Source organism: Saccopteryx leptura, chromosome 3 (genome assembly GCF_036850995.1).
Source record: "Saccopteryx leptura isolate mSacLep1 chromosome 3, mSacLep1_pri_phased_curated, whole genome shotgun sequence".
Classification (NCBI taxonomy): Eukaryota; Metazoa; Chordata; class Mammalia; order Chiroptera; family Emballonuridae; genus Saccopteryx; species Saccopteryx leptura.
In genome coordinates this window covers 165,318,784-165,346,487 of record NC_089505.1, presented here as the reverse complement: position 1 = coordinate 165,346,487, position 27,704 = coordinate 165,318,784, and the positions used below count along the sequence as shown (strand labels likewise).

At 38.0% G+C, this 27,704-nt stretch overlaps 1 protein-coding gene across 1 annotated transcript in view; it reads left to right on the top strand.

Moving 5' to 3' along the window:
- Window positions 1-27,704, top strand: part of ABCD3 (ATP binding cassette subfamily D member 3) — a 105,353-nt gene that overhangs the window by 12,056 nt on the left and 65,593 nt on the right. The window contains exon 2 of the mRNA XM_066376738.1: window positions 25,386-25,422. Within this exon, the coding sequence (XP_066232835.1) occupies window positions 25,386-25,422 (37 nt within the window). The remainder of the gene's footprint in view (window positions 1-25,385; window positions 25,423-27,704) is intronic.

Genomic DNA, 27,704 nt, shown 5'->3' with positions numbered 1-27,704 from the left:
TGGATCCCGGTCGGGCACATGCGGGAGTCTGTCTGACTATCTCTCCCCGTTTCCAGCTTCGGAAAAAGAAAAGAAAAAAAAAAAAGAGAAAAAAAAAATTGTAAGAAATAATTTTCTTTATGTTCACTTCTAATAAAATATAGTAGTTGAATTTTCAAGTAACATTCCCATACTTATCAAAACATTTCTACCCCATTAATTAACAGGCAATTAAAAGTACATTAGGCTGGAAAATTTCAGTGTGACTTTCATTATTTTCCTATAGCAAAAAAAAATCTACACCTTTGTTAGGCAAATCCACCCTGCTTCAAGCTTTGCAGCAGCAGTAGCCTGGAGCAACTTGGCCAAATTAGCAAGTCTTTAGGATCCACATTTCATTCTATTTATTTGTTGGGAGTTTTTTGATAACTGTTTCGATCTCATTGGTTGTAATCGGTCTATTTAGGTTTTCTGATTCTTCCAGATTGATTTTTGAAAGATATTTTTCAAGGAATTTGTCCATTTCACCTAGGTTGTCTTAATTTTTTGGCATACAGTTCCTCATAGTATTTTCTTACAATCCTTTGTATTTCTGCTGTGTCCTGTTGTTACTTCTCCACCCTCATTTCTAATTTTATTTGAGTCCTTTCTCTTTTTTTCTTAGTGAGTCTGGCTAAGGGTTCATCGATCTTGTTTATTTTTTCAGAGAACCAGCTCTTGGTTTCATTGATCCTCTATATTGTTTTTTTAGTCTCTATGTCATTTATTTCCGCTCTGATCTTTATTATTTCCTTCCTTCTACTTTTTTTTTTTTTTTTTGACAGAGAGAGAGTCAGAGAGAGGGATAGACAGGGACAGACAGACAGGAATGGAGAGATGAAAAACATCAATCATTAGTTTTTCGTTGCGTGTTATAACACCTTAGTTGTTCATTGATTGCTTTCTCATATGTGCCTTGACCACGGGTCTTTAGCAGTCTGAGTAACCCCTTGCTCGAGCCAGCGACCTTGGGTTGAAGCTGGTGAGCTTTTGCTCAAACCAGATGAGCCTGTGCTCAAGCTGGCAACCTCAAGGTCTCGAACCTGGGTCTTCTGCATCCCAGTCCGATGCTCTATCCACTGCGCCACTGCCTGGTCAGGCCTTCTACTTCTTCTGGGCTTTACTTGCTGTTCTTTTTCTAGTTCTTTTATTGCAGGATTAAGTTATTTATTTGAACTTTTTCTAGCTTAAGATATGACTGTAATGCTATGAACTTCCCTCTCAGGACTGACTTTGTTGTGTCCCACAGATTTTGAGTTGTTATATACTCATTTTCATTTGTTTCAAGGAAATTTTTTATTTCTTCCTTTATCTCATTGTTGACCCATTTATTGTTTAATAACATGCTGTTTAGTTTCTAAGTGAGTGTTTTTCAGTTTTTCTATTGTAGTTGATTTCTAGTTTCATGCCATTGTGGTAAGAGAAGATGCTTGATATGGTTTCAATCTTCTTAAATTTGTTGAGACTTGTTTTATGCCCTAATATGTGGTCTATCCTAGAGAATGTACCATGCGCATGAAAAGAATGTATATTCTTCTGCTTTAGGGTGAAAGGTTCTGAAGCTATCTATTAAATCCAGTTGATATAGTGTGTCCCTTAATTCTGCTGTTTCTTTGTTAATTTTCTTTCTTGAGGATCTGTCCATTGGTGTTAGTGGGGTATTGAAATCCCCTACTATTATAGTATTGCTGTTGATCTCGCCCTTTAAGTCCATCAAAATCTGCTTTATATATATATTTAGGTCCTTCTATATTAGGTGCATAGATATTTATAGTGGTTATCTCTTCCTGTTGGATTGCTCCCTTTATCATTATGTAGTGACTTTCTTTATCCCTTACTATAGTCTTTGTTTTAAAGTCTATTTTGTCAGATAAAACTATTGCTACCCCAGCTTTTTTTTCCATTTCCATTTGCATGAATTATTTTTTTCCATCCTTTGACTTTCAGTCTATGTGTATCTTGTTTTAAGGTGGGTCTCTTGTGGACAGCATATGTACGGGCCCTGTTTTCTTATCTATTCAGCTACCCTATGTCTTATTTTTTTTTCTTTTTTGTATTTTTCTGAAGCTGGAAACAGGGAGAGACAGTCAGACAGACCCCCGCATGCGCCCGACCGGGATCCACCCGGCACGCCCACCAGGGGGCGACGCTCTTCCCCTCCGGGGCGTTGCTCCACTGCGACCAGAGCCACTCCAGCGCCTGGGGCAGAGGCCAAGGAGCCATCCCCAGCGCCCAGGCCATCTTTGCTCCAATGGAGCCTCAGCTGTGGGAGGGGAAGAGAGAGACAGAGAGGAAGGAGAGGGGGAGGGGTAGAGAAGCAGACGGGCGCTTCTCCTGTGTATCCTGGCCGGGAATCGAACCTGGGACTTCTGCATGCCAGGCCAATGCTCTACCACTGAGCCAACTGACCAGGGCCTACCCTATGTCTTTTGATGGGAGCATTTAATCCATTTACATTTAAGGTTATTATTGATATGTCGTTGTTTATTGCCATTTTTTTCTTTAAATCTACATTCCTCTTACTAGATTTATTTTTCCTGCTTTGTTCTGTCTACAGCAGGCCTCTTAACATTTCTTGCAGCATTGGTTTGGTTGTGATGAATTCCTTTAGTTTTTTTGTTTTTGTTTTTGGTCTGGGAAGCTTTTTATTTCTCCTTCCATTTTAAACAATAGTCTTGCTGGATAAAGAAGTCTTGGTTGTAGGTTCATGTTCTGCATTACTTTGAATATTTCTTGCCAATCTCTTCTGGCCTCAAGTGTTTCTGTTGAGAAGTCGGATGTCATCCTTATGGATGTTCCTTTGTAGGTGATTGACTGTTTTTCTCTTACAGCTTTTAATATTCTTTCCTTATCTCTTAGTTATGGTATTTTGATTATGATATGTCTTGGTGTGGGTCTCTTTGTGTTATTTTTTAATAGGTTTCTCTTTACTTCTTGAACTTGTGTGACTTTTTCCTACATCAATTTAGGGAAATTTTCATCTATAATTTCTTCAAAGAGCTTCTCTAGTCCTTGTTCTTTCTCTTCTCCTTCAGGAACCCCTATCATGTGATATTATTTCTCTTCATATTGTCACAGAGCTCTCTTAGGGTTTCCTCGGACTTTTTGAACCTCTTTTCTTTTTGCTTTTCTGCTTCCGTGTTTTCACTTATCTTGTCTTCTAAGTCAGTGGTCCCCAACTGGTACTGGTCCGCAGAGAAAGAATAAATAACTTAAAATATTTCTGTTTTATTTATATTTAAGTCTGAACGATGTTTTATTTATAAAAAATGACCAGATTCCCTCTGTTACATCCGTCTAAGACTCACTCTAGACGCTTGTCTCGGTCATGTGATACATTTATCCATCCCATCCTAAAGGCCGATTCGTGAAAATATTTTCTGACATTAAACCGGTCTGTGGCGCAAAAAAGATTGGGAACCATTGCTCTTAGTCACTAATTCGGTCCTCTGCTTCATCCGGTCTGCTTTTAATTCCTTCTAGCGTAGTTTTCATTTCTATATTGTGTTTGTCATTTCTGTCTGGTTCTTCTTTATGATTTCTGTGTCCTTTTTGATGCTTTATTGAAGTATTCATTAAGTCCATTGTAAAGCCAGCAGCCATGGCTACCATCACAGCTGCTTGGCCCATGCAGGTTCGCATTGGATTCAGACAGACGGTAATGAAACAATGGAGCCAAGAACTGGTGGGCCATTAGCTTTAATCCTACCTTGCACCCAGCGAGCAAGTAAAAACACACACTGGGCTCCAAAACCCACTCATTCAGCACTCAGAAAGCTACTGACTTATCCGAATTTTGTAGAATCAGAGGTTTCTAGCTCACCAGCCTTATTCACCTCTGTTCCCCATCTTCTTCCCTCTGCACAAACAGGCCTCTCCTTCAGCATCTGCCATCTTGGCTGTCTCTCCTCTCTTCCACGTTGCCTTTCTCTGCTCTCCTTTCTCTGCTTTCTCCTCTAATGGTAATCTCAGGAACCGAGAGAGCAAGCTTCCGGTCTGCCCCACTTTATAGTGTAGAAATCAAAACCTTTAATCCAATATACAAACAAGGAAGTCTCTGATACAGAGTCACTTATCTGAGGCATAATGGGATTCCTCATGAGAGTGCACCACCCCACATCATGCAGTCAGTCAAGGGTATGGAGAAAAGCTTAGTCTTAAAACTAAGGCTTAGGCTATAACCACCCTGCCTGCTTATAGCCTGTCCCCCACACCCAATGCAAACTATAAGTGAGCAAACATATATCATATTTAAAAACTCATTTGACCAACATCCATCCATTGTAGCTTTGAGATCCTTAAGCATCCTAACAATCATTATTTTATACTCTGCATCTGGTAATTTGATTACTTCCGATTTGTCCAGGACTTTTTCTGAGGACTTACCTTGATGAAGCATATGACTTATGGGTCTCTGCCTACCCATTATTCTCTTTGACTTGTAGGCTTCTTCCAGTTCTGATCTCCTTACCTAGTAGAGCTGCTTTGAAGTCTTGATTTGTTTGTTTTCTTCTGTTTTCTTAACTCTTCTGGTAATCTTGTTTACTGATCTCAGCAGGGGGCTTATTTGAAACTGTATCCAGGAATGCAGTGTGTTTAACCTGAGACTCTGAAGGCTTGATCTGCCAGCTTCTCTCAGGGGCAGGGCGCTTTCTCCATTTTAGTAGGTGGAGGTGTATCTCAAATCTCCATGGAGACCTGAGTTACTGCCCCTCCTGCCCACTTCCTGTTTTCAGTTGCGTCTTGTTGCACTAATTGGAGCTGGAGAGCTTTCTGGAGGTGGGTCACCTGAACCACTCTAGGCTTGTGCTGGGTGGAGGGATCAACCCTTCCCCCAACTATGGCTGCCTCCACACTGGATGAGTCAGCTTCTCAGGTCATCCCTTGCATTCCTCTGCCCCTGACCTTCTGTCTCTCTCTCCCCATTTCCCTTTTGGAAGTCAAGCCAGCCCTCTCAGCATACCTCGTTCCCAGGTCCCCAAGCAAGTGGCTGTGAGCAATATTTTCTGCTCTTCTCCTTGTAATGAGAGCCCTTCTGGGTCTCAGCCTCGCCCCCCCCCACCCCCTTTAAGCTGGGGAGCTCCCACCATGCCCCACACTCCCTACCAGGTTCGGTGTGTCTTCTTCTTTGCTCTTTGGTTTTTGAGACCTATTCTTATAGTCCAAAATTGGTTTTTCATGCTGACTGTTCCTAAATTAATTTGTAATCGTTTGGTGATGTGAGCTGGGAGTCTGTGGAACTGCTGCTCCGCTGCCATCTTGGTATCCCCTATATTTCATTCTATTTAAATTTAAATGAGTGCTCTGTTCAAGTTCCAATTAAAATTAAAAAAAAATTTTAGGGATAAAACTTTTATTTTTTCAATATTAGAACCGGCATTTCCAGTTTTTGCATGCAAGAACTTAATTCAGACCTTAAAAAAATCAAACACACTTAGACATATTAAACAAAGACTCCACAAACAAGAATCAGACAAATCAGAGTACAATTATATTAGAAAGCTGCCTGCTTGATTTTACTTAGGACTATTTTTTTTAAGAGGGAGGCTAAGAAGGATAAAACCAAACAATTCTCTCTTGAAAAATCTCGAGGTGGTCTCATGAAATTCTGTTTAGGCTATACCCAAAAAGGCGTTCCCTTTGCCCTCTCCTTCCAGGCATGGAATAGGAAAGAAACAGTTTAGAGAAAGTCAGAGAATAACGGGAAAAAACTGTAATTTTCTCAAGCTCTTAAGTCTTCTATTTACTCATGGAATAGGATAAAACAAAGTGAAGTTTAGAGGATTGTAGCTAAAACTTTAAAGAAAATCAGATAATAATAGAACTTTAAAAAGCATCTGAGTCTTCTAATTATTCTTAAATTCTAATAGCTGCTGTTACTGGTAGCCAAAATCCTTCCATTTCAACCCCAGTCGCTTTTTAGCAAAATGGCCCACACCCCCGCATTGGAAGCAAGGTCCATGAGCAGCAGTACTTTCCTGACCTTCCTTTTTTGTTTGTTTTGCCTTTTATCAAAATACCCTGGAATCTTGGCCTTAAAGCCTGTGGCAAAAGCAAGACCTTGCATGTATGAAGGCCCAACATTGGCGCATATTCTGATATAGTCCTCTACATCTCTTTTCTTGTGGTGAGGCTGAAGTGCAACCTGAGAAGCCTAATTAGCATTCTCATACGCTAACTGCTTTACTAAAATCTTTCCTACCTTTTTATCCTCTACTATTCTTTTGACTACTTAAATGAGCTGTGAAACAAATTCTTGAAATTGCTCATCTGCACCTTGTCTAGTTTTACTAAATTATTCCGTTTTGGCCCCAGTAGTAGGCAGGCATTTCCATGCCTGTGTGGCTGTCTGATTAATCATTCCAGAAGTAATTAGTTGATACTCTAATTGAGTTGCCATAGGGCATATTGTCCTTCTCCAGTTAACATATCTGCAGTAATAGCAACCTCCTCTTGCTGATTTTTCTCATCCTGCTCAACGGCCTTTTCATAAAAGTCTGACTTCTACAGCAAATAATCACCCCCAGAGAGACATGCACGAGCAGTCGTTTTTCAGTCATTTGGCGCAAGAGCCTTTGCACTAATAGTATCTAATAAATCAAGTGTAAAAGAGCCCATACTGAGCACAAGCAAGTTTAAGTTCTACCAGAGTTTTAAAAGATAGAGGTTCATGCTCTTGCACTACATTCCCTTTATTGTCTTGTCTTTCTACAACAGGAAAAGCCATTTATAGTTTCCCCTATATTTCAAGCCTGGTCTATAGATTGTTGGAACGGGGATTTCCCAGAGTTTGAGCTATAAATTCTGGAATCAGCCTGTTAAGGGAACGGAGTAGCAGGGGGTTGAACGTAAGGAGCCAAGGGTGGTGGAAGCCCTGCGGTCATGGCAGCCATAGCTGCAAAATTTTTATCCCCCGAGTCATCCTCGGACTCCAAGTTGTTCTCACATTTCTACAAAAAGTTCCCTTATTTTTGATCCCAGCACTCCCATAGTTATTTTGCTTCCAAATTACTTTATTATTATACTTTCCCCCCAAACTCTACTTAAAAGCTTCACTTATTTTGCACGCACACCTCTGGGGGGGTTCATTACCTTCTCTTTTTTCCCTTTCTTGATGCTCCCACGTTACACGCCGACTGTCGCGGGCCAGCTGCAAGGACTATATTCCAGGGTCCCGAGTGAGAAAAGGTATGAAATTCAATTAAAGATAGACAGAGACTTAAAGATATATACATACAGATGGGTTTGGAGGATGCCATGGCCTGGCAGCAGTTACTGCTGTTCTGCCGCAGAACATGGCTGCCCCCAGAAAGACATCCGTCTTGATTCCCAGATAATGTGGGCCATTAGCAAGTCAGTCAAGTGTCCAAGGCAACTCAAAGACAATCCCCACCATACTAGTCAATCTAACTTTATACCAAGAAAAAACATGCTTCCAATCCTTCCGAGGAACATAGGTGGGATGAGCAGGGAAGCACAGCCCTTTATTAACTTAATTAGGCAAGCGAGGTGGGGGGTTGGGCCCACCTCTTCTGTCCCCTAGATATCCAAACTGCAAAATACCCTGTTTATTTTTCGGTCCCCAAAAATGAAACACTATAATATGATAAATGCATAGTAAAAATATTTGTAACATTTTATGTTGTAATTATGCTTACATGCTTATTAATTTTTAATAATAGTTATAAGAAAAAAGTACTCATTTAGGTATGAATACGTCACATCACACTCAATGGATCGACTCTGCATCGATCAAATACAGACATTTACAGATTAGTCGTCCAATATCAAAAAGGAGGACATATAGGAGGACACTTTTCGAGGGAGGACGGAACTTACAAAAGAAGGGCTGTCCTCCCTAAAGGAGGATGATTGGTCACCTTACCTTTATAGAACACAAGTTCACATGCAAGGGGCTCTTGATCCTTTTATCTAGGGGTATACTCGTCAATCACACAAATTCAGGATGGGAGGAGGTTTAAGTGATGTCAGAGAATAAGCGTTGGAAATCAACTATGAAGGTCTTAAAACTTTAAGAAAAGGGGAGAGGAAGGGGCTATTTAGATTTTTTCCCCCTGCATTCCTCATTGCTTCTCTTCTTCCTCAGTGAATAAGAGGGAGGAGTCTTGATTTCTCCTTCCTTCTTTCTTTCAAACTTTTTTGTACAAAAACCTCTCATTAGCAAAATATTGTAATAGCCCTTTCCAAGCAGGAAGGCAATCTGTAACTTCACTGACCATTTTTAGCTGGTGTTGCCTAGCCCTCATTGTAAGTCACACACAAGTATAAAAATCATATTTACAAAATTATTTGGCCAACATTCTACCCTTTCTGCTTGCTTTACTATCTACACCACAGGCATTCCAATGCAGGAAATAAAGTACATTACAGTAACAGTACAAGTCATACAATTATAAAGGTGTCCTTTACAAAAATCTCTCTAAATGCTTGGCCTAAAACATAAAATGTCCTCGAAGCTTAGTGGTTCAAGGCGGGGGGCAGGGGGCTTTCCTTACCCTGACTGGGAATCGAACCTGGGATGTCCATATGCTCTATCCACTGAGCCAGCTGGCCAGGGCCCAGAAGTATACTTTTTTTTTTTTTTACAGGGACAGAGAGAGAGTCAGAGAGAGGGATAGATAGGGACAGACAGACAGGAATGGAGAGAGATGAGATGCATCAATCATCAGTTTCTCGTTGCGACACCTTAGTTGTTCATTGATTGCTTTCTCATATGTGCCTTGACCGTGGACCTTTAGCAGAGCGAGTGATCCCTTGCTCAGGACCTTAGGTCCGAGCTGGTGAGCTTTTTTTTGCTCAACCCAGATGAGGTCGTGCTCAAGCTGGCGACCTTGGGGTCTCGAACCTGGGTCTTCTGCATCCCAGTCTGACACTCTATCCACTGCTCCACCGCCTGGTCAGGCCAGAAGTATACTTTTAATGAAATACTTAACTACTCCTTTGTGCGACTCTATCATAATTTATTTTACCCTTAAGTGTTGAGCATCTAGATTTCTTCTGTAATTTTTATAGCTAATACTATGTATTTTTGCAAATGAACATTTCTGTCTCTGCTGAATTACTTCCTTGGAATAAATTGCCAGACATAGTATTAATGAATGGAAGGTTATGAACTGCCCTTAGTGTTTGTGGAAAGTGTGTGAACATTCTGAGCTACACAAATTACACGTATTACTTTTCAAGAGTTGTGCCGTGGAATGCTATGAATGAATGCTAACTTAATTTTCTAATTATCATTAGGGATGTTTTAATTTTTTGATTAATTTAGTGGTGTAAAATAATGCTGCAAGATTATTTGCAAGAATGACATTTTTATACACAGCAACTTTATCTTTATTATGGAGAGAGCTTGGCATAGTGTAAGACATAGTCTTTGGAGTTAGATATATCTGTGTTCAAGTTTTTATTAAGCTATTTGCTAGATTTGTGACCTTGATTAATTTACTTAACCTCTTTGAGGCTTAGTTTTCTCATGTGTAGAACAGGGTTGGTAGCGTATACTTAACTTTGTGGTTGTGAGATTTAATGAGAAAATGTCTTAACTCAAAGTTGGAACAAAGCTCAATAGATAGCTTTAGACCTCCTTGTGCTTGCTAAAGGAAAACTACAAGGACAGCAAAACATCCCATTGTCAGGGTCACAAAAACAACTGGGCCTTCCTAACAATTTTCTCAAATACACACATGTAAATCTCCCTATAGGAGCCTTTTTGAATTGGCAAAATCATTTACTTTTAGATCTAGATAGTATTTAATTTACTTCTTTTGTAACATGATTTCAGGCCCCTGTAGTTTTTCAGTTGCTGCTTCCTGAATATACTTTATTTCTCCACCTGTGAAAGAGGAGGTCAGAAATTGAGTTCATTATACATACTAAGTGTGGTTTAACTGACACAGGTTACTATCTTCTTTGTAGATCCTAATCTTTTGGTGAGGTTACATTCATTTTTGTGACAAACAATATTCTTCACTCTTATCTAGTTTACATAGTTGTTTTCCCTTCCTTTCCCCTCCTCAGCTTGTTTTGATTATTTTTAAAAAATCTTGTTGTAGGTATTTACACTTATCTTAGTTTGAGCACATCACTTCCTTTGTCTAAATTTATTTTTGATTTGCACATTTAATTAGTATTCTTTCTGTCTGTTTTCCCAATAAACTTAGTATAGAACAGTGTATTTACACCATTATTATAACTTTTGTATTAATTGACATCCTCTGGGTGTTGTGTTGGTTCTCTTCTTTAACTTAGTTGTACCTTTTCACACCTTTTCTCTTGTTAATGACCTGGCACTCTGACAGCAGGGCAAGGCATCTGACCCATACTGGGCCAGGCAGAGTCCTCCTTTGGGATGCTTCTGGAGTCAGTAGGGAAAGTAGTGTCTTTTTTCTTTCTAGTCATGAAGCTATGAAGATTAGACCCTGGAGCTGAATGTGACATTGGTCTCTTCATGTGGAAAAGGTGGAGAATCCCTGATTGGCCTATCATCAAATGCTTTGTAGTGTAATAATCTTAAATTCATCCTTCAGAGAAAGTAAGTTTAGTCTGACATGACTTTTTGGTAAAGTTATGCTTGCTCCCAGAATTTGCCACTTTTTTCTAAGTACCTATGCCATACATTTAGACAAATAAGTCATATTTTTTTCCTAGGATTAACATCAAAGTCATCCATGACTTAATGAATAAAATATAAGCTGTTTCAATAAAGTCTAAGCTAGAATTATGAAAAAGAAAGACAAGCTCCTTGTAATTTTCTTTAGACTTCTATATGCCAAATTGTCTTGTACAAACTGGGCACTGTATTTTACTATTGTTACTTCTTTTGGAATGTTTTTTATGGAGTACTAGAGTTGTTTAAAAATGGCATTTATAGTCATTTCTACCAAAAAATTAGGCATCAGGCCTTTGCTTAAGAGCATAGCTTACATAATAAAATTCTTTCTATATAAGGAAATAGCTTTTGTTTTAGGCATCTCTGTCAAGAACATAACCTTCCAGAAGCATAAGGTTAAAATGCTTTGGATAACTGATGGTTCTGTTCTTCAGTGGGAAGTATTGCACATATTATGATGATTTGAATGAAGCCTTGTTAGATAAACTGTAGTGAGTATGCTAAAAGATGTTTTTTAAAAAACATGCATTTGTTATCCTTTTACTAGATTAACAGTCTTGAATTAATGCAGTTAGAGTAATAAACTATAAAATTGAAAATAAAGCTCATTAAAGCACAATCAACTAATTTAATATCTATGAATAGATGTAGCAATCTCACATACCACTAGAATGGTACCACAATACTACACATTAATATAGATTATATGAGTCACTTTATTTAAGAAATTATCTGTTGCCATTGAAAATAACTGTGCTATGTGGAATGAGGCAATGTCTCTTGGTAAATAATAATTTAGTCATTTAATTGGCATGTTGTATCCATATGTCCCTGCATATCACTGTTTAAAATGATTGTATACTATCATAAATCTATGAAGTAAGCAACATGAGATATGGTGTCTCCTCAGAAGCAAAAAGTATGGTCCTATAAGGTTATATTACTTAAGTGAATAGGACTGAACCTGAAATTCTGTTTTAAAATTAAACACTTTCATGCTTCATAGTTTTAAAAATTAAATATTTTTGCATTATCAAAATAAGTACACACTATAAAAAGTTTGCATACTAGAAAAAAGAAGGGACAAAATACCTATATTGTGATAATTGTCATATTTAATTGATTTTAAGATGTTCTTTTACATTTAAATATCCTTTTTCACATTTTAGCTTGTCTGAAATTAGGATGAAATTTATAGCAGACGCATTGTAGCTTTGATTAATATGGCATTAGCATATTGTTGCATTTACTTTTTGGCATGTTTTATCTTGCTTGTAAAAATACTACATGTCAATTTGCATCAAACTCAATTTTCTGACTCCAAATTCAGTGTTATTGTCATTCTTCAGTAACATCTTGGTGATGAACTTAAGTTACTGGAAAGGAAGAAACTGAGGTAGAGTCAGATCATTTCCTCATTCCAGAACAAGGACTGGAAGAAGTAGTTTGATCTGGGAATCAATGAACCACTCTAAGAAAGGAGTCCAAAAATTGTGCTCTAACTCAGAAAACGTTGAGTTCCCTCTGCTGGTCAGACGATGGGGTTTTGAATGTTCAGAATAGAGATGAATTAGAGGTCCTATTCTCAAGAATTGAGGGGTACGATCCAAAATTTTTATTATTCAGTGAAAGGAGGGGAGGCAGAGAGACAGATTCCCACATTCGTGCTGACTGGGATCTACCTGGCAAGCCCACTAGGGGGCTATGCTTTGCTCATTTGGAGCATTGCTCCATTGCTCATTGCTCAGCAACCAAGTTCTTAGTGCCTGAGTCAGAGGCCATGGAGCCATCTCCATGCTTGGGGCCAACTCACTCCAATGAAGCCATGGCTGCAGGAGAGGAAAGGAGAGGGAGAAGTGAGAGGAGGAGGGGTGGAGAAACAGATGGGTGCTTCTCCTATGTGCCCTGACCAGGAATCGAACCTGGTACATCCTCATGCCAGGCCAACGCTCTACCACTGAGCCAACTGGTCGGTTTAATCCAAATTTGCACCTTAATTCAACATTTAGTGCTCGGTGCTGAGGACACAGTGATGAATAAGGTCTCTTTCCTAGATGGATCCTACAGTGGGAGAAGACAGAACCTATTTCATGCTAGTTTTGTTTTGAGCACTTGGGTAGATTAAAAATTAAATAAGACTTTTGCAGTTGAGAAACTCACAGACTATTGAAAGAAAGAATCCTGTGTTTTTATATTATATACCAAATTTCTGGTTTAAAATTTTTTCTGGTAATATTTTATTTACAGTAGTGTTCTCTATTGACCTATGAATACAGTTTTGTAGCATCAGGAAATTACATTTAAGGTGCTTTCAATCACAGTATTAATTTGCTCTTTCCTCTACCCCAATAATTCCTAAGATGTGTGGCTTAGTAAAGGAGTGGGCAGGGGAAGGGAGTTAGGACAGAATACATGGTATGCTCCCATTTTTAATATAAATATCAGATAATTTCTATTTTAACAATTCATGGGCAAATACATTTCTATATGTATTTTATCACTGGTTCAACAAAATAGCTACTTCTCCTCCCTCCATTGGAGAAAATACCAGTGTGGGAGGAAACATAGCATTTATCCAGTACATTCTTTTTGAATGTTTGTTGTATGTCAGTAGGCTAGGCATTGAGATACCAAATTGAGCCTGACCTGTGATAGCACAGTGGTTAAAATGTCGACCTGGAATGCTGAGGTTGCCAGTTTGGAACCTCGGGCTAACCTGGTCAAGGCACATATGGGAGTTGATTTTTCCTACTTCTCCCCCTTTCTCGTTCTCGCTTTTCCTCTCCCCCCTCTCTAAAATGAATAAAAAATAAAAATATCTTAAAAAAAGATACCAAATTGAATTAACATTATTTCTGATTCAAGTCTTGTGGAATTACATAGAAAATTTGTATAATTTAGTATGACTAGACCTTTGTGGTAGGAACAAAAATTTGTGAGATGGAGGACTGAATTGAGAATGTTTAATTCTTTAGGTTGTTACATGAGGAGTTCTCACATTTGCACATAACCCTGTTTTGCTAAGGGATAAAAGGCATTTTAGGTTTGGAAAACTGTGAGCAAAGGCATGGAGCTGTTGAGGAATGATTTGAGAAAAAGGTAGTATTGCAAAGACAGGAAGCTGGAAACAATACTATTAAATATTTTTTTAAGCACTTACTGTATTTTAGGCATTGTTCTAAGTAGTTTACATTTATTTCTCACAACAGTTTTTGTAATAATTGTTTTACTATCTTCATTTTACCAGTGAGGAATCAGAGAGGTAAAAATGGTACCTTATTCTAAGACTTCTTAAGTATGAAATAACCATGTGGAAGGAAAAAGATAGATTGAAGTATTTTTATCAAATCTTTCAGATGGACTTAGATTCAAAAGAACAGTCAAGAATTATTCAGGGGTTAAAAAAGCCTTGTGTTAGGCCCTGGCCAGTTGGCTTAGCGGTAGAGCATCGGCCTGGCATGTGGAAATCCCAGGTTTGATTTCGGGCCAGGGCCCACAGAAGAAGCATCCATCTGCTTCTCTACCCTTCCACCTCTCCTTTGTCTCTATCTCTCTCTTAACCTCCTGCAGCCAAGGCTCCATTGGAGTAAAAGTTGGCCCCGGTGCTGAGGATGGCTCCATGGCCAGCGCCTTGGGCCCTAGAATGACTCCGGCAACGGCCCAGATGGGCAGAGCATCGCCCCCTGGTGGGCATGCCGGGTGGATCCCAGTCGGGCACATGTTGGAGTCTGTCTTTCTGCCTCCCAGCTTCTCACTTCAGAAACACACACAGACACACACACACACACACACACACACACACACACACACACACTTTGTGTTACATTTAAAGTGAAGTTGATTGTTAAAGTTTAATTGCAGGCCTGACCTGTGGTGGCGCAGTGGATAAAAGTGTCGACCTGGAAATGCTGAGGTCGCCTGTTCGAAACCCTGGGCTTGCCTGGTCAAGGCACGTATGGGAGTTGATGCTTCCTGCTCCTCTCCCCTTCTCTCTCTCTTTGTCTCTCCTCTCTCTCTCTCTCTCTCTCTCTCTCTTTCTGTCTCTCCCTCTCCTCTCTAAAATGAATAAAAAAAATTAAAAAAAATTAATTGCAGTAAATTAATATTAAAATATGTAGTCATGGTGTAATACATGATGTTTATAGCCACTGATGTTTGATACCTAGATCAGTTAATTTATTAAGGATTACAGAATGGAGATATTTGAATTCTATATATTATTTCTTCATTTATAAGGTGAAATGCTTCCATAAAAATAAACTTTTCTTCATCTGCTATTAAGTTACCCCATGGTACAGTTCAGTTAGGAAAGGCAGGGTAGACATTTGCTTCTTTACCAGTTTAAAAAATAATGATTACTTCCCTGTTATCCTCTGGCAGTGATTTGTGAGGTCTTAGACGTCATTATGACATCAATAGATTTACTCCAGGTAAATATTTAATGCTCACTATTTTATAGATGCTTTGGAGGAACCATATTTTATGAATGCGGTGACTCATGAACAAAATATGAAAAGTACCTCAGTTCCTCAGTTCCCAACTCTTGCATTGGTATTACTTCTATATAAATTTTAGAATCAGCATGTTGATTTTGAGATGGATTGCTTCTAATCTGTAGATCAATTTCTTGACCTCTTTTTTTTAAAGTTTGATCAATCTTGCTATGAGTTTGTAAAATGTGTTAATTTTTTAAAAACTTAAAAACTTAAATATTAGTTTTGCTTTACCTCTATTAAGTGTTTTATATTTATTTGCTATTTGTATTCTTTTATTCTTTATACTTCATTTAATTTTGTTGTTTTCTAATGTTCTGTGATAAATTATAAAATTTCAGCCTTCTTTTCTAATGTATGCATTAAAGTTTATGCAGTTCTCTCTCAGCACTGCTTTAGTTGTATCTCAAAAGTTTTTTGATATGTAAACCATATCATTTTGCAAACATATAATTTAATATGTTTATCATTGATTCCAGAATATATTTTTATTTCTTTGACCCATGACTTTTCACAAGCATACTTCTTATGTCTATAGTCTATCTATAGTTATATAATAAACCACCCCAAGATTTAGTGGCTTAAAACAGCTATTTCCCCCCTCAGTTCTGTGGCTGGCTGGGCTGGTTCTCTGCTGGTTTTGTCTGGGTTCACTAGTGAGGCTTCCTTCACCTAGAGCAGTGGTAGTCAACCTGGTCCCTACCGCCCACTAGTGGGCGTTCCAGCTTTCATGGTGGACGGTAGCAGAGCAACCAAAGTATAAATAAAAAGGTAGATTTAACTATAGTAAGTTTTATAAAGATTTATTCTGCCAAACTTTACGAAAATCCTACATAAAGTACTTGGTAAGTAATTATTATTACATGCTTTTAACTTGCTGTAACTGCTTTATAAATTTTATAAAGTAAAGTTACTTCCCTACTTTATAAATCACCATTACTGTGGAACCAGTGGGCAGTTAGGAAATTTTACTACTAACAGATACAAAAGTGGGCGGTAGGTATAGAAGGGTTGACTACCCCTGACCTAGAGGTTTGGCTGCACTGGAAGGTTCGTATCTGGCAGTTGGTGCTGGCTGGTGACTGTTAGTCCCTTGGTTCTTATCTCAGTGACTTTTTATCATCCAGCAGACTAGACCAGTCCCTCACATGGTAGTCTTAGGTTAGTGTTTTAAGAGGCAAAGGTGAAAGTATAATCACTTTCACTACATTCTGTTGATTAGAACAAGTCATAAGCTTGGCCCAGGTTCAAGTATGGGAAAATACATTCCTTCTTTTTAGGAAGAGCACAAATAATTTGTCTTTTTATTTTATCTACCACAATTTTTAAAAGTTTGCAACTTGTATTTATTATTTTGTTTTTGTTGTGATTATAGATTCTGGTTTCCTAGACTTGATTATGGTCTGGGCATTTTATTTAAAATTACATGTAGGAATAATTTTGAGGCTTATAGTAAATACACTTTCTGTTTAAGAGGAATGTTTTTATTTATTTATTTTACTTAATTTATTTTTGAAGTGAAAGGAGGGGAGATAGTGAGACAGACTCCTGCATGTGTCCTTACCGGAATCTACCCGGAAACCTCCTTGACGCTAGGGTCAAGATTGAATCAGCTGAGCTATCCTCAGCACCTGGGCCAACAGCTTGAACCAGTCGAGCCACTGGCTATGAGAGGGGAAGAGAGAGAAGGGAGAGAGGGAGGGAGAGAGAAGCAGATGGTCGCTTCTCATATGTGCCTTGATTGGGGATCGAACCCGGGGCATCTGTGCACAGGGCCGATGCTCTGTCCACTGAGTCAACCAGCCAGGAGGAAATGTTTTTCTTAAGATGTCTGGAAGCCATATCAGCAAAGTTCCTACAGAGCACACTCTAGTATAGTATAGCACATTAGGATAGCATCTTAACGGATACAAGACTCACATTTCAGATTTGATATTTTTGTTTCTCAAAGGATTTATAGCACTGTATGCCCATATCATTGTCATGTTAATGTCTTTTAAATCAACATTCTGCTCTTGAACTTTAAATCTGAATATATTCAAAATTGTCTTTTGGCACTTGAATTTTATCTTACTAGGACTTGAAATTATTTCAGGGAAATAATTTTTATTTTATTTTTTTACAGTGAATGCTTCTACTATTACTGTTTATTATGGCCAATGGAATCACTGTCATCTATCACTCCAAGTGCATACTGTTTGTGAGACCTTAGGAAGATGATCTTTGCCTTTTTGGGTATCAGTTTGGAGCGAAGGTTTCTAATTCCTCCTCTACCTTTACTTAGTTCTTTAAGTTTGTTACTCTTCTTTCATTGCCACAGTTTCCAGCTCTTATCTACTTCCTTACCCTGTCATTTCCAGCAGTTTTCCTGCATCTTTCTTTTCATTTCCATAGCTAGTGTTTTGTGTAGGTCTTGATCATCTCTGGGCCTAATTGACCTCAGTTGTATGTACTCTTGGCCAACTCTGTCAGAACTGTGATCTCTGCCATACCCTAATGACTCCCCAAATCTCTAGCTTCCTCTTCTTTCTTGAGCTTCTTAAATATCTGTTTGTTTTTTTTTAAATGAGATATCTGTATTTGGATCTTCTGAAATCATTTTAAACTGGACATGACTTTGTCTAAATTTGCCTTTCCACTCCAAATCCTTTTTCCAACCTCTTACACTGAAGAGGAACCTTAACTCAGTAAAGGTACCTTTAGGGTCTAGAAATAATGGATCTAAAGATGCATTTTCTAGAGTCCTAAAGTTTTATGAGAATTTTCTAATTTTGTGTTTTTATTTTGAGGATAAATTATATATATATAACTTAGTATGAACACATTTAGGTCATCTAAATGACTACTGTCATTTCTTTTTTCCAAGTGAGAGGAGAGGAGATGGACAGAGAGAGTCCTGCATGTGCCTTGACTGGGATCCACTTGGCAACCCCTGTCTGAGGCTAATGCTTTGCCTATCTGGGACCATGCTCACAAGCGAGCTATTTTTAGTGCCAGAGGCAGAGTGTCCACAGAACCATCCTCAGTTCCCAGGGTCAATGCACTGGAACCAGTTGAGCCATGGCTGTGGGAAGAGGGAGGGAGAGAAAGAGAGAGAGCGAGAGAGAGAGAGAGAGAGAGAGAGAGAGAGAGAGAGAGGGGGAGAGGGAGAGAAGGGGGAAGGGTGGAGAAGCAGATGGTGGCTTCACCTGTGTGCCCTGCTGGGAATCGAACCTGGGACATCCACATGCTGGGCGGATGCTCTACCACTCAGCAAACTTGCCAGGGCATGACTACCATACTATTGAAGATGTTTCTGTCTATATATTGTGTATGAATTGTTGCTAAGTGATCATCTAGAGAGGCACATGTATGGTAAACAAATCTCATTAGAACCTGTAGTAGGTTGAAGTGTAGTAATGTAAAACTTAAGAAAATCATCTTCAACTTTTCCACTATACTGAATTATAGTGCCACAAAATTTTGGGGGGTACCCTGGCCTGGTGACTCAGGAGATAAAGTGTCTTCCTGGTACTCCAAGGTCATTGGCTTCAACCCTGCTCAAGAAGGTGAGAAGCAATCAATGAGTGCACAGCTAAGTGGAACAACTAAGTGGAGCAGTGAGTTGATGCTCTCCCCTGCCACCCCCGCTTCTTTCTCTTCGCTCAAATCAATGGAAAAGTTAAGAAAAAATTTTGTAATGATAATTATAGATTATAGTGGTAATTATAGATTAAAGGTGTTTTTATAGAATTCCTAAGAAACTGAAATCTTATAAGGAAGCTTTGGTTTGAAATCATGAAAATGACACAAAACCGGGTAATGTCTCATTTTAATTGTCACTGGCTGATAAAAGAATGTGGAATTTACACGTAGATAGATTATGAGTTCAGGTCAGGAGAAGGCCTTATAAGATGTCATGATGCACTCTGAATAAAGTATCTCATGGAAGGTTGAAGAGAGAAAATTGATGGGAGAGCTAACTAATCATGTGGCCTATTGGGTGTGTGTGTGCGCGCACACACACACACATGCGTGCACACGCACATGCGTGCACATGTGCATAGAAGTGCATATAATGTGTATGTTCATATGTATCAGACAGAGAAGTAAATACTTATTTTTGGGAAGGAGTCACATTACATGGATCCCCATTTGTCTCTATAAATATCAACCTGTAACATTTATTAGAAGTAAATTTACTATGAATTTTCATTGAATATTTTAATTTTTAGAATTTTGTTTTGGGATATACTAATAAATTAATTATCTCATTAGCATTAATAAAGTAGGGAATAGGTGGAGGTGGACAAAGGGGAGGAAAATAGGGACAAAAGAGACCTTGCTTGGGGCAATGGGCACATGATGCAGTGTGCAGATGACGTTTATTAGAGTTGCACACCTGAAACTAGCACCCCCAAAAATTAATTAAAAAAAAATTAGTAAAGCAGTGATTTAAAACCAGTTCGTTGTTTATGAGAGAAAAACAATGAAGATTATAAGAAACGTTGGACATCAACTAGAACAAACAGTACATGAATAATTCTTTCTACTCTTACCCTAGAACTGGTGATTAGTTGTAGTGGTGTTATCTCACCTGTCACTTTAACTGAACATTGATTCCATTTTAATTGGTTTTATAATTTTTGTTTCTATTTAAATGATGTTTTATTTTGCAGTGTAGAAGACCTATAAACAAAAGTAATGCATTTTTAATTTTATGCTTATTCATACTTAAGAAAGCACCAGTTTAATTTAAGGCAATGCTAGGGTCTGTAGGAATTTTTTTTTTTCCTCAGAAGAAGTTCACACATTACCCTGTGTCTAGGAACACTGTCTGAAAAAAAGGAACTAAGTGAGACAGGCTTTAGGATTTAGAATTGCTGTTCTGGTTAACCATATTTTGATTAAAGCTTTCAGAATTTTGTTTTTTTTAACTTAGTCTGAAAGCTCTAAAAAGTTCTGTATTTTAATTCTTGGCAATTTCTTTTTCCTAGTCTCATAGTTTATCTCTACCCATCTTTAGGGATGGTTCCTGCTTATTTATTTTACATATTTTGTTGGCATTATTAAGGAACAGTAAACTCCATTTTCTTCTTCCTCACCCGTCCAACAATGGAGAACAAACAAAATGCACTATTCTATTATGTTCTTAGGAAAAAGTGTCTCCTAAGTTTTGATCCTACATTTTTTTTACAGCTTTATTGAGGTATTGTTAAGGTACAATCAACTGTTTGTATTTAAAATAAACAACTTGAGTTTTGACATGTACGCACCTGTGGAGCCATCACTGTAATTAAAATAGTGAACATTTCCATCATTCCCAAGATCCTTCTTTTCCTTTGTAGTCGGTTCCCTCCCTACCACCAGCCTGCAGTAACCACTGATATGCTTTCTGTAACTACAGATGAGTTTGGGCTACTCTCCATTGTCATGTAAAAGGAATCATACACTATATATTTTTTGCCTAGCTATTTTTAGTATAATGATTTTGATATTCATCCTTTTGTGCATATGAATAGTTTGTTTTAAAAAAATTGTTGTTTGTTTTGATTACCACAATTTTTTAATCCATTCACCCACTGATGGACCTTTGGATTGGTTTCAGGTTTTGGCTATTAATACAATAATAAAGCTGCTATAAACATTCATGTAAACCAGTGGTAGTGAACCTAGTCTCTACCGCCCACTAGTGGGTGCTCCAGCTTTCATGGTGGGCAGTAGCAGAGCAACCAAAGTATAAATAAAAAGATAGATTTAACTATAGTAAGTTGTTTTATAAAGATTTATTCTGCCAAACTTAGCGAAAATCCGACATAAACTACTTGGTAATTATTATTATATGCTTTAACTTGCTGTAACTCTGCTTTATAAGTTTTATAAAGTAAAGTTACTTCCCTACTTTATAAATCACCATTACTGTGGAACCGGTAGGTGGTTAGAAAATTTTACTACTAACAGAGATACAAAAATAGGCGGTAGGTATAAAAATGATGACTACCCCGATGTAAAGTCTGTGTATGAACATGTACTTTCATTTCCCTTGAGCAAATATTTAGTAGTGGAATGACTAGGTCGTATGGTAGGTGTTTAACTTTTTAAGAAATCTCCAAACTGTTTTTGGCCCTGGCCGTTGGCTCAGTGGTAGAGCGTCAGCCTGGTGTGCAGGAGTCCCGGGTTTGATTCCCGGCCAGGGCACACAGGAGAAGCACCCATCTGCTTCTCCACCCCTCCCCTTCTCCTTTCTCTGTCTCTCTCTTCCTCTCCCACAGCCAGAGCTCCATTGGAGCAAAGTTGGCCAGGCGCTGAGAATGGCTCCATGGCCTCTGCCTCAGGCGCTAGAATGGCCCTGGTTGCAACAGAGCAACGCCCCAGATGGACAGAGCATCGCCCCCTGGTGGGCATGCCGGGTGGATCCTGGTTGGGTGCATGCGGGAGTTTGTCTGACTGCCTCCCTGTTTCCAACTTCAGAAAATACAAAAAAAAAAAAAAAATTGCCAAACTGTTTTCAAAGTAATTACACCATTTTGTATTCCCATTATCAGTGAAAGGAATTTCCAGTTGCTTCACATCCTTGATAACACTTGGAATGATGTTAGCTATTCTAGTGGACACAGTGGATTCTCATCCTGGTTTTAATTTGCATTTCCTAAGAACTAATGATTTTGAGCATGTTTCATGTATTTATTTTCCATGCATACATTTGCTTTGGCAAATGTTTAAATATTTAAGTGATTTTCTTTTTATTCAACTTGAACAGTTTTTTATGTATTCTGAATACAAGTTCTTTGTTGGATATATTTTTTGCATATATATTTTTCTAGTTGGTGGCTTGTCTTTTTATTCTCTAATAGTATCTTTTCAGAAACACATTTTAAATTTTGATGAAGTCCAGTTTATTGATTTTGTTTTCTAGTTCTGTGTGTCCTATTTGACAGATCTTTGCTTAACTCAGGATTATTATTTTTTCCTGTTTTCTAGAAATTCCAGTTTTCATTCTTGCAGTTAGATCGGTGTTACATTTCAGATTAATTTTTATTTATGTTGAGCAATAAGGGTTGAGGTTCTGTTTTTTTGTTGTTTGTTTACTTATGGCTTGATGTTCCAATGTTTTGCATGGGTAAAAGATCTATAGAAAGTATAACATAGACCAGTGGATTTAATTGTATCAGTACAAAAGTTCATTGATATGGTTTCAGACTGGATTGTAACATGTTAATATTCACAGAAGAGTATTTCTATTTTACAAAACCCACCTGTATTGCAATAGTCATAAGGAATGCAGAATAAGATATGAGAATCCAGCTGTCTTCTATTAAAAGAGACATTAATGAGATTTGCCAAAATATAAAACAATGTTACTTATCAAATTGTTTTGTTTGGGAAAATATTGCTATTTTTATAAAATTTGTGTATAAAGTGTCTGTTTTCTCTATATGCATAAATAAGTACTTTATAAAAATACTGAGGCCAAATTTCCATAAGATAAATATTCATTGGTAGGATACAAATAAATAAAAGCTTTTTGGGATCCTGAGACTACAAGGCTTGGAAGATGCTGATCTAGAAAAATGCCTAGCGTATAGTAAGCAGTTAGTAAACATTTGAATGATTCTTGACCATTTTACTTTTATACTTTACCTATCTTTTCAGTAATACATTATTTGATGTGTATTTTTTCTGTGTATCTTCATACTTTAGCCAGGTTTTTCCCTATCTAGTCTTGGTGCTGTGATTCTCTTTTCCTTGCCTCTGCTCAGGCAGGGATGTTGGGCAACCAGTGAAATTGATTCAAGGATGCCATTATAGATGGAAAGTCTGGTGATTGCTGGACAAGAAGAAAATGGATTAGCAGCTCCTGACTGGACATGACATTGCTATTGGGTATAGACTGGTTTTATAAATGGTCACTATTCACATAGACATAAAATTAGAGTTTAAAATAATTTCAGTTGGTTATACCATGAAATATAACAAGACAATTGATATTTGGTGGTTATTACTAATATTACAGATAACTTGCCATTAGTATGCATATCAGTAATATATTTTCAGTATGTTAGATACCATTGATCTATTTAGCTGATATATAGATCTTTTTGGTAGCCAAAAGGGATACAATACATGAAACTGGAATACACGACTGTGTTGTAGAGACTTTTTAGTTTCACAGGGTAAAAATCAAGAAAAGGAAAATACTGAATTTTTGTTAGACTTGAATCTACCAGTATCATGTTATGGAATTAACTTCTCTCCAGTCTTTAGCATGACATTTCAACTGAAAAAATGTATATAACCCACTAAATGGTATTCCAATATACTGCTATAACTTATCCTAGGCAATCTGTATTTTTATATGGCTTGTATCTTTAAAATTAAGAACATTAGTGGAAAAAAGAGGACTTGAGAAGGTGTTATAAAAGGGATCTCATAACTAACTGGACATGTGTGAAAATACATATAAAAACCATTTTCTGAAACATTTTTGCAATCATAAAAACTTAAAAACAGATAATCCTATAATACAGTTGAGATTAGAAATCATAATAAACCTAAGCACTTTTAAAAAGAGCATCTGTTCTTACTGATTTATAGTTATGTAGCTTTCTAGCCTTGTTCAGTGACCTGGTATCTTATTACTGAAAATATTTATTCTGCAGATTCTTGGAGCCCAACTAGATGTTGAACATAGAGGGCTGAGTAATATATGACCCCTATAGTAGGCCTGGAGATACTCTACCCAGATTCCCCTTCAAAGAAGGTCTAGTCCAGCTGTGAGGAGTGCAGATCAGGTAACCCTTTCTGCCCGTACTTTAAGATCTACCTTAGCTGCAGAGCCTTCTTCCTAAGGCCATGACCTTTCTGGAGCAGCATGCATCTGTACACTGAGCACATAAGAGGTATAAAGACCTAACCATTTCAACCAATCACAGATAACTCTGATAAACAGTAATTGGTCTCAGCTTCCCACCTGGCTGGGTGAAATTTTGTTGGCCCTGAATCATAGTTTAAATTCTGCCGACACTTGCTTTCCTTACCTTCCTTTAACAGGTGTTGATCCTCAATAAACATTGTACCTCAGACATCACCTCACCCGAACTTTGAAGAAAGCAACCTGGAATAGGCTCCTGATCTCATAGAACTAATTTATTGGGAGGAAATATACATTACAGAAGAAATTTAAAATGTGATTTTAGCACAGGGTATGGTATGTAATGTTATGGTAGTGTGTTATAAAAAAACCAAACAAAACCTAAGCCTGGTCATTATAAAGTTTAGGGTGGTGAACTAGATCAGTAGTCAGACTTTGGTTAGTGCCAGGCTAACTAGTTTAAGTAGCATACCTTGCATATACTACTTCCTCATTTCCAAGCCAGTTTTTAAATTTGTAACATGAAAATGACACATGATATCTCATCCTTTAGGCAGCTAATCTGGGATTGCTCACACAACTAAGGAAAGATTCCTAGCATCAAAAGAGAGGGTCCAATGTACAGACTTTTCAAGGCCTTGCTTGCATCAAATTGCTAATGTCCTATAGCCAAAGCAGTTCATGTAGGCAAGTACTGATTTAAAGATGGAGAAATAGACTACTTCTCCGTGGGAGAATTTGAAAAATAAGTGTGTGTGTGTGTGTGTGTGTGTATGTTATCTAACATAATGCCTGATAGTAGTATTTAACACTTATTGAGCACTTTTTTCTTTTTTTTTTTTTGTATTTTTCTGAAGCCGGAAACGGGGAGAGACAGTCAGACAGACTCCCACATGCGCCTGACCAGAATCCACCTGGCACGCCCAGCAGGGCGCGATCCTCTGCCCCTCCGGGGCATCGCTCTGTTGCAACCAGAGCCACTCTAGCGCCTGGGGCAGAGGCCAAGGAGCCATCCCCAGCGCCTGGGCCATCTTTGCTCCAATGGAGCCTCGCTGCGGGAGGGGAAGAGAGAGACAGAGAGAAAGAAGGGAGGAGAGCTGGAGAAGCAGATGGGCGCTTCTCCTGTGTGCCCTGGTCAGGAATCGAACCCGGGACTTCTGCACGCCAAGCCGACGCTCTTACCACTGAGCCAACCGGCCAGGGCTTATTGAGCACTTTTAGTATATTATACTTAAAAAGAGGCAGGTAAACTATTATATTTAACATATTCTTTGTGTGATATGTGAAAGAAGAGATATTTGGAGACTCTGATACACTCTTCTGATATCTTAAAACAATTTTTATGTTGGGAAATTTGCAAATAAAGTGCTCTTTTTTTTCTTTTTCTCTGCAGTAAGAAAAATGGAAAACCACCATTACAGAACAATGAGGTAAAATTTTAAATCATCAACTCTTGGGAATTTTATACATTTATTTATTCTGTTATATAATTTTGAGTTAGGATAACAATCACAGAATTTTAGAATTGGGAAACTTAAATATCATTTCCTATCTGCTACGTATTACAAGAATCTTTTCTGAAACAGGAATTCTTGCTAGGTCCTACTATTTACTTCAGTCTGTTCATTTGTTGGAGTACCTGGGGACAGGTAACTGTATTAGCTCTAGCCCATAATGAGATAGATCTTCCCCCTTTGGGCACTTAGTGATTAACAAATCTACTCTGTTTTCTCTGTTAAGACTCTCATATTGTTTGAAGATAGTTCTGTCTTCTGAGTCTTTTTTCCCTCTGCTAAGCAACCCTCATTTTTTTTCAAGTGTTTCTCATGTGACATGATTTCTGATCTTTTCTTAATCTGTATTTATTCCTTTAGACTTAAACTCATTAGTTTCTCTAGACATTATACTTTAGAAGAATATATTTGACCAGACACAGTTGACTAGCATGGTATATATCACCACTCTTACATCTCTTGATATGAACTTCGTTTTGGTAAAAGTCAGCCAAAAATTGTTTTTACTACCGTAACCATAGCTGCTGCTTACATTTAATGGAAAGTGAGTAGTAGGAAGGAAATAATGTAGATTTGAGCAGAAAGAAATGAAATAGAGTCTAGAAAACGAATGCAAAAAATCAATGAAACCAAGAGTTGATTTTTTGAAAAGGTAAACAAGATTGGCAAACCTTTAACCAAACTTATTAAGAAAAAAAGAGAGAGGACCCCAAGTAAACAGTCAGAAATGAAATACAAGAAGTAACAACTGACACCAAAAATATACAAAGAATTATAAGAAAATATTACAAATAACTCTGGCCAACAAATTGGACAGTTTGGAAGAAATGGATAAATTCCTAGAAACATACTTCCAAAATTGAATGGGCAAATTACAACTAGTGAAACTGAAGCAGTTATTTAAAAAAAACCCAAAACAATAAAAATCAAAGAGTGAAAAAAATCCAAGTAACAAACAGTGGCTGAGGAATAAAGTCCTGGAGAAGAAGCCACATTCCATAAACCAACCTCAGACCCACAACTCAGACAAACTTACAAACCACACACAGAAAGAATGGGAAGACAGAGGAACGTAAACCATATGAATCAACAAGAACAATCCCCAGAAAAAGGACTGAATGTGATGGAAGTAATCAAATTACCGAATGCAGAGTTTAAAATACAGTGGTACCTTGAGATATGAACAGACCAACATACGATTTTTATTTATTTATTTTATTTATTTATTTTTTTAAGATACGAGCTGCAACTCGGCTCGTATTTTCGTTCGAGATCAGAGCGAAATTCCAAGATACGAGTCATGATTCAGGAAACTGCCTCTAGTAGGCATGTTGACGCATGGGTCCAGTATCGGCAGCACAACAATAGCATCTCATTCCTTCTTACGTGTTACCCGCAGAATCAAGTTGAATCTCGTGTGCTGTACTCATTCTTGCATCATTTTTGCATTTTTACTAACTTTTTTGTGTGCTATCATGGGGCCGAAGAAAGTGAGTATAAAGGACAGTGGTGAGAAGAAGAGAATGATGTTGATAGAAGTAAAGCAAGAAATAATAGAAAAACAAGAGCGTGGTGTATGAGTGATTAAACTGGCAAGGCTGTATGACTGCAATACATCTACAGTTTGTACCATCCTTAAACAAATGGATGCCATCAAAAGCGCAAATCCAGCGAAAGGAACTACAATTCTGTCCCAATTAAGGACAAATATCCATGAAGAAATGGAGAAGCTTCTGCTGGTGTGGGTGAAAGAGAAAGAGCTGGCAGGAGATACAGTGACGGAGACTGTAATATGTGAAAAGGCACGTATTATTTAAGGTGACTTGAAGAAGAAAGAACCATCAACCTCAAAAGAGGTAGCAGAAGATACATTTAAGGTAAGTCACTGCTGGTTTGAAAATTTCAAGAAGAGATCTGGTATCCACTGGGTGGTGAGGCATGGTGAAGCTGCGAGTGCTGATGTTAAGGTAGCTGAGGAGTACATCACACATTTAGCTGTGCTTATCGCAAAGGAAGGCTACATCCCCCAACAAATGTTAACTGTGATGAAACAGGATTGTTTTGGAAAAAAATGCCCTAAAGGACTTTCATCACCGCAGAGGAGAAGAAGCTGCCAGGCCATAAACCCATGAAGGACCGTCTGACCCTTGCATTGTGTGCAAATGCTAGTGGTGACTGTAAAGTAAAGCCACTGCTTG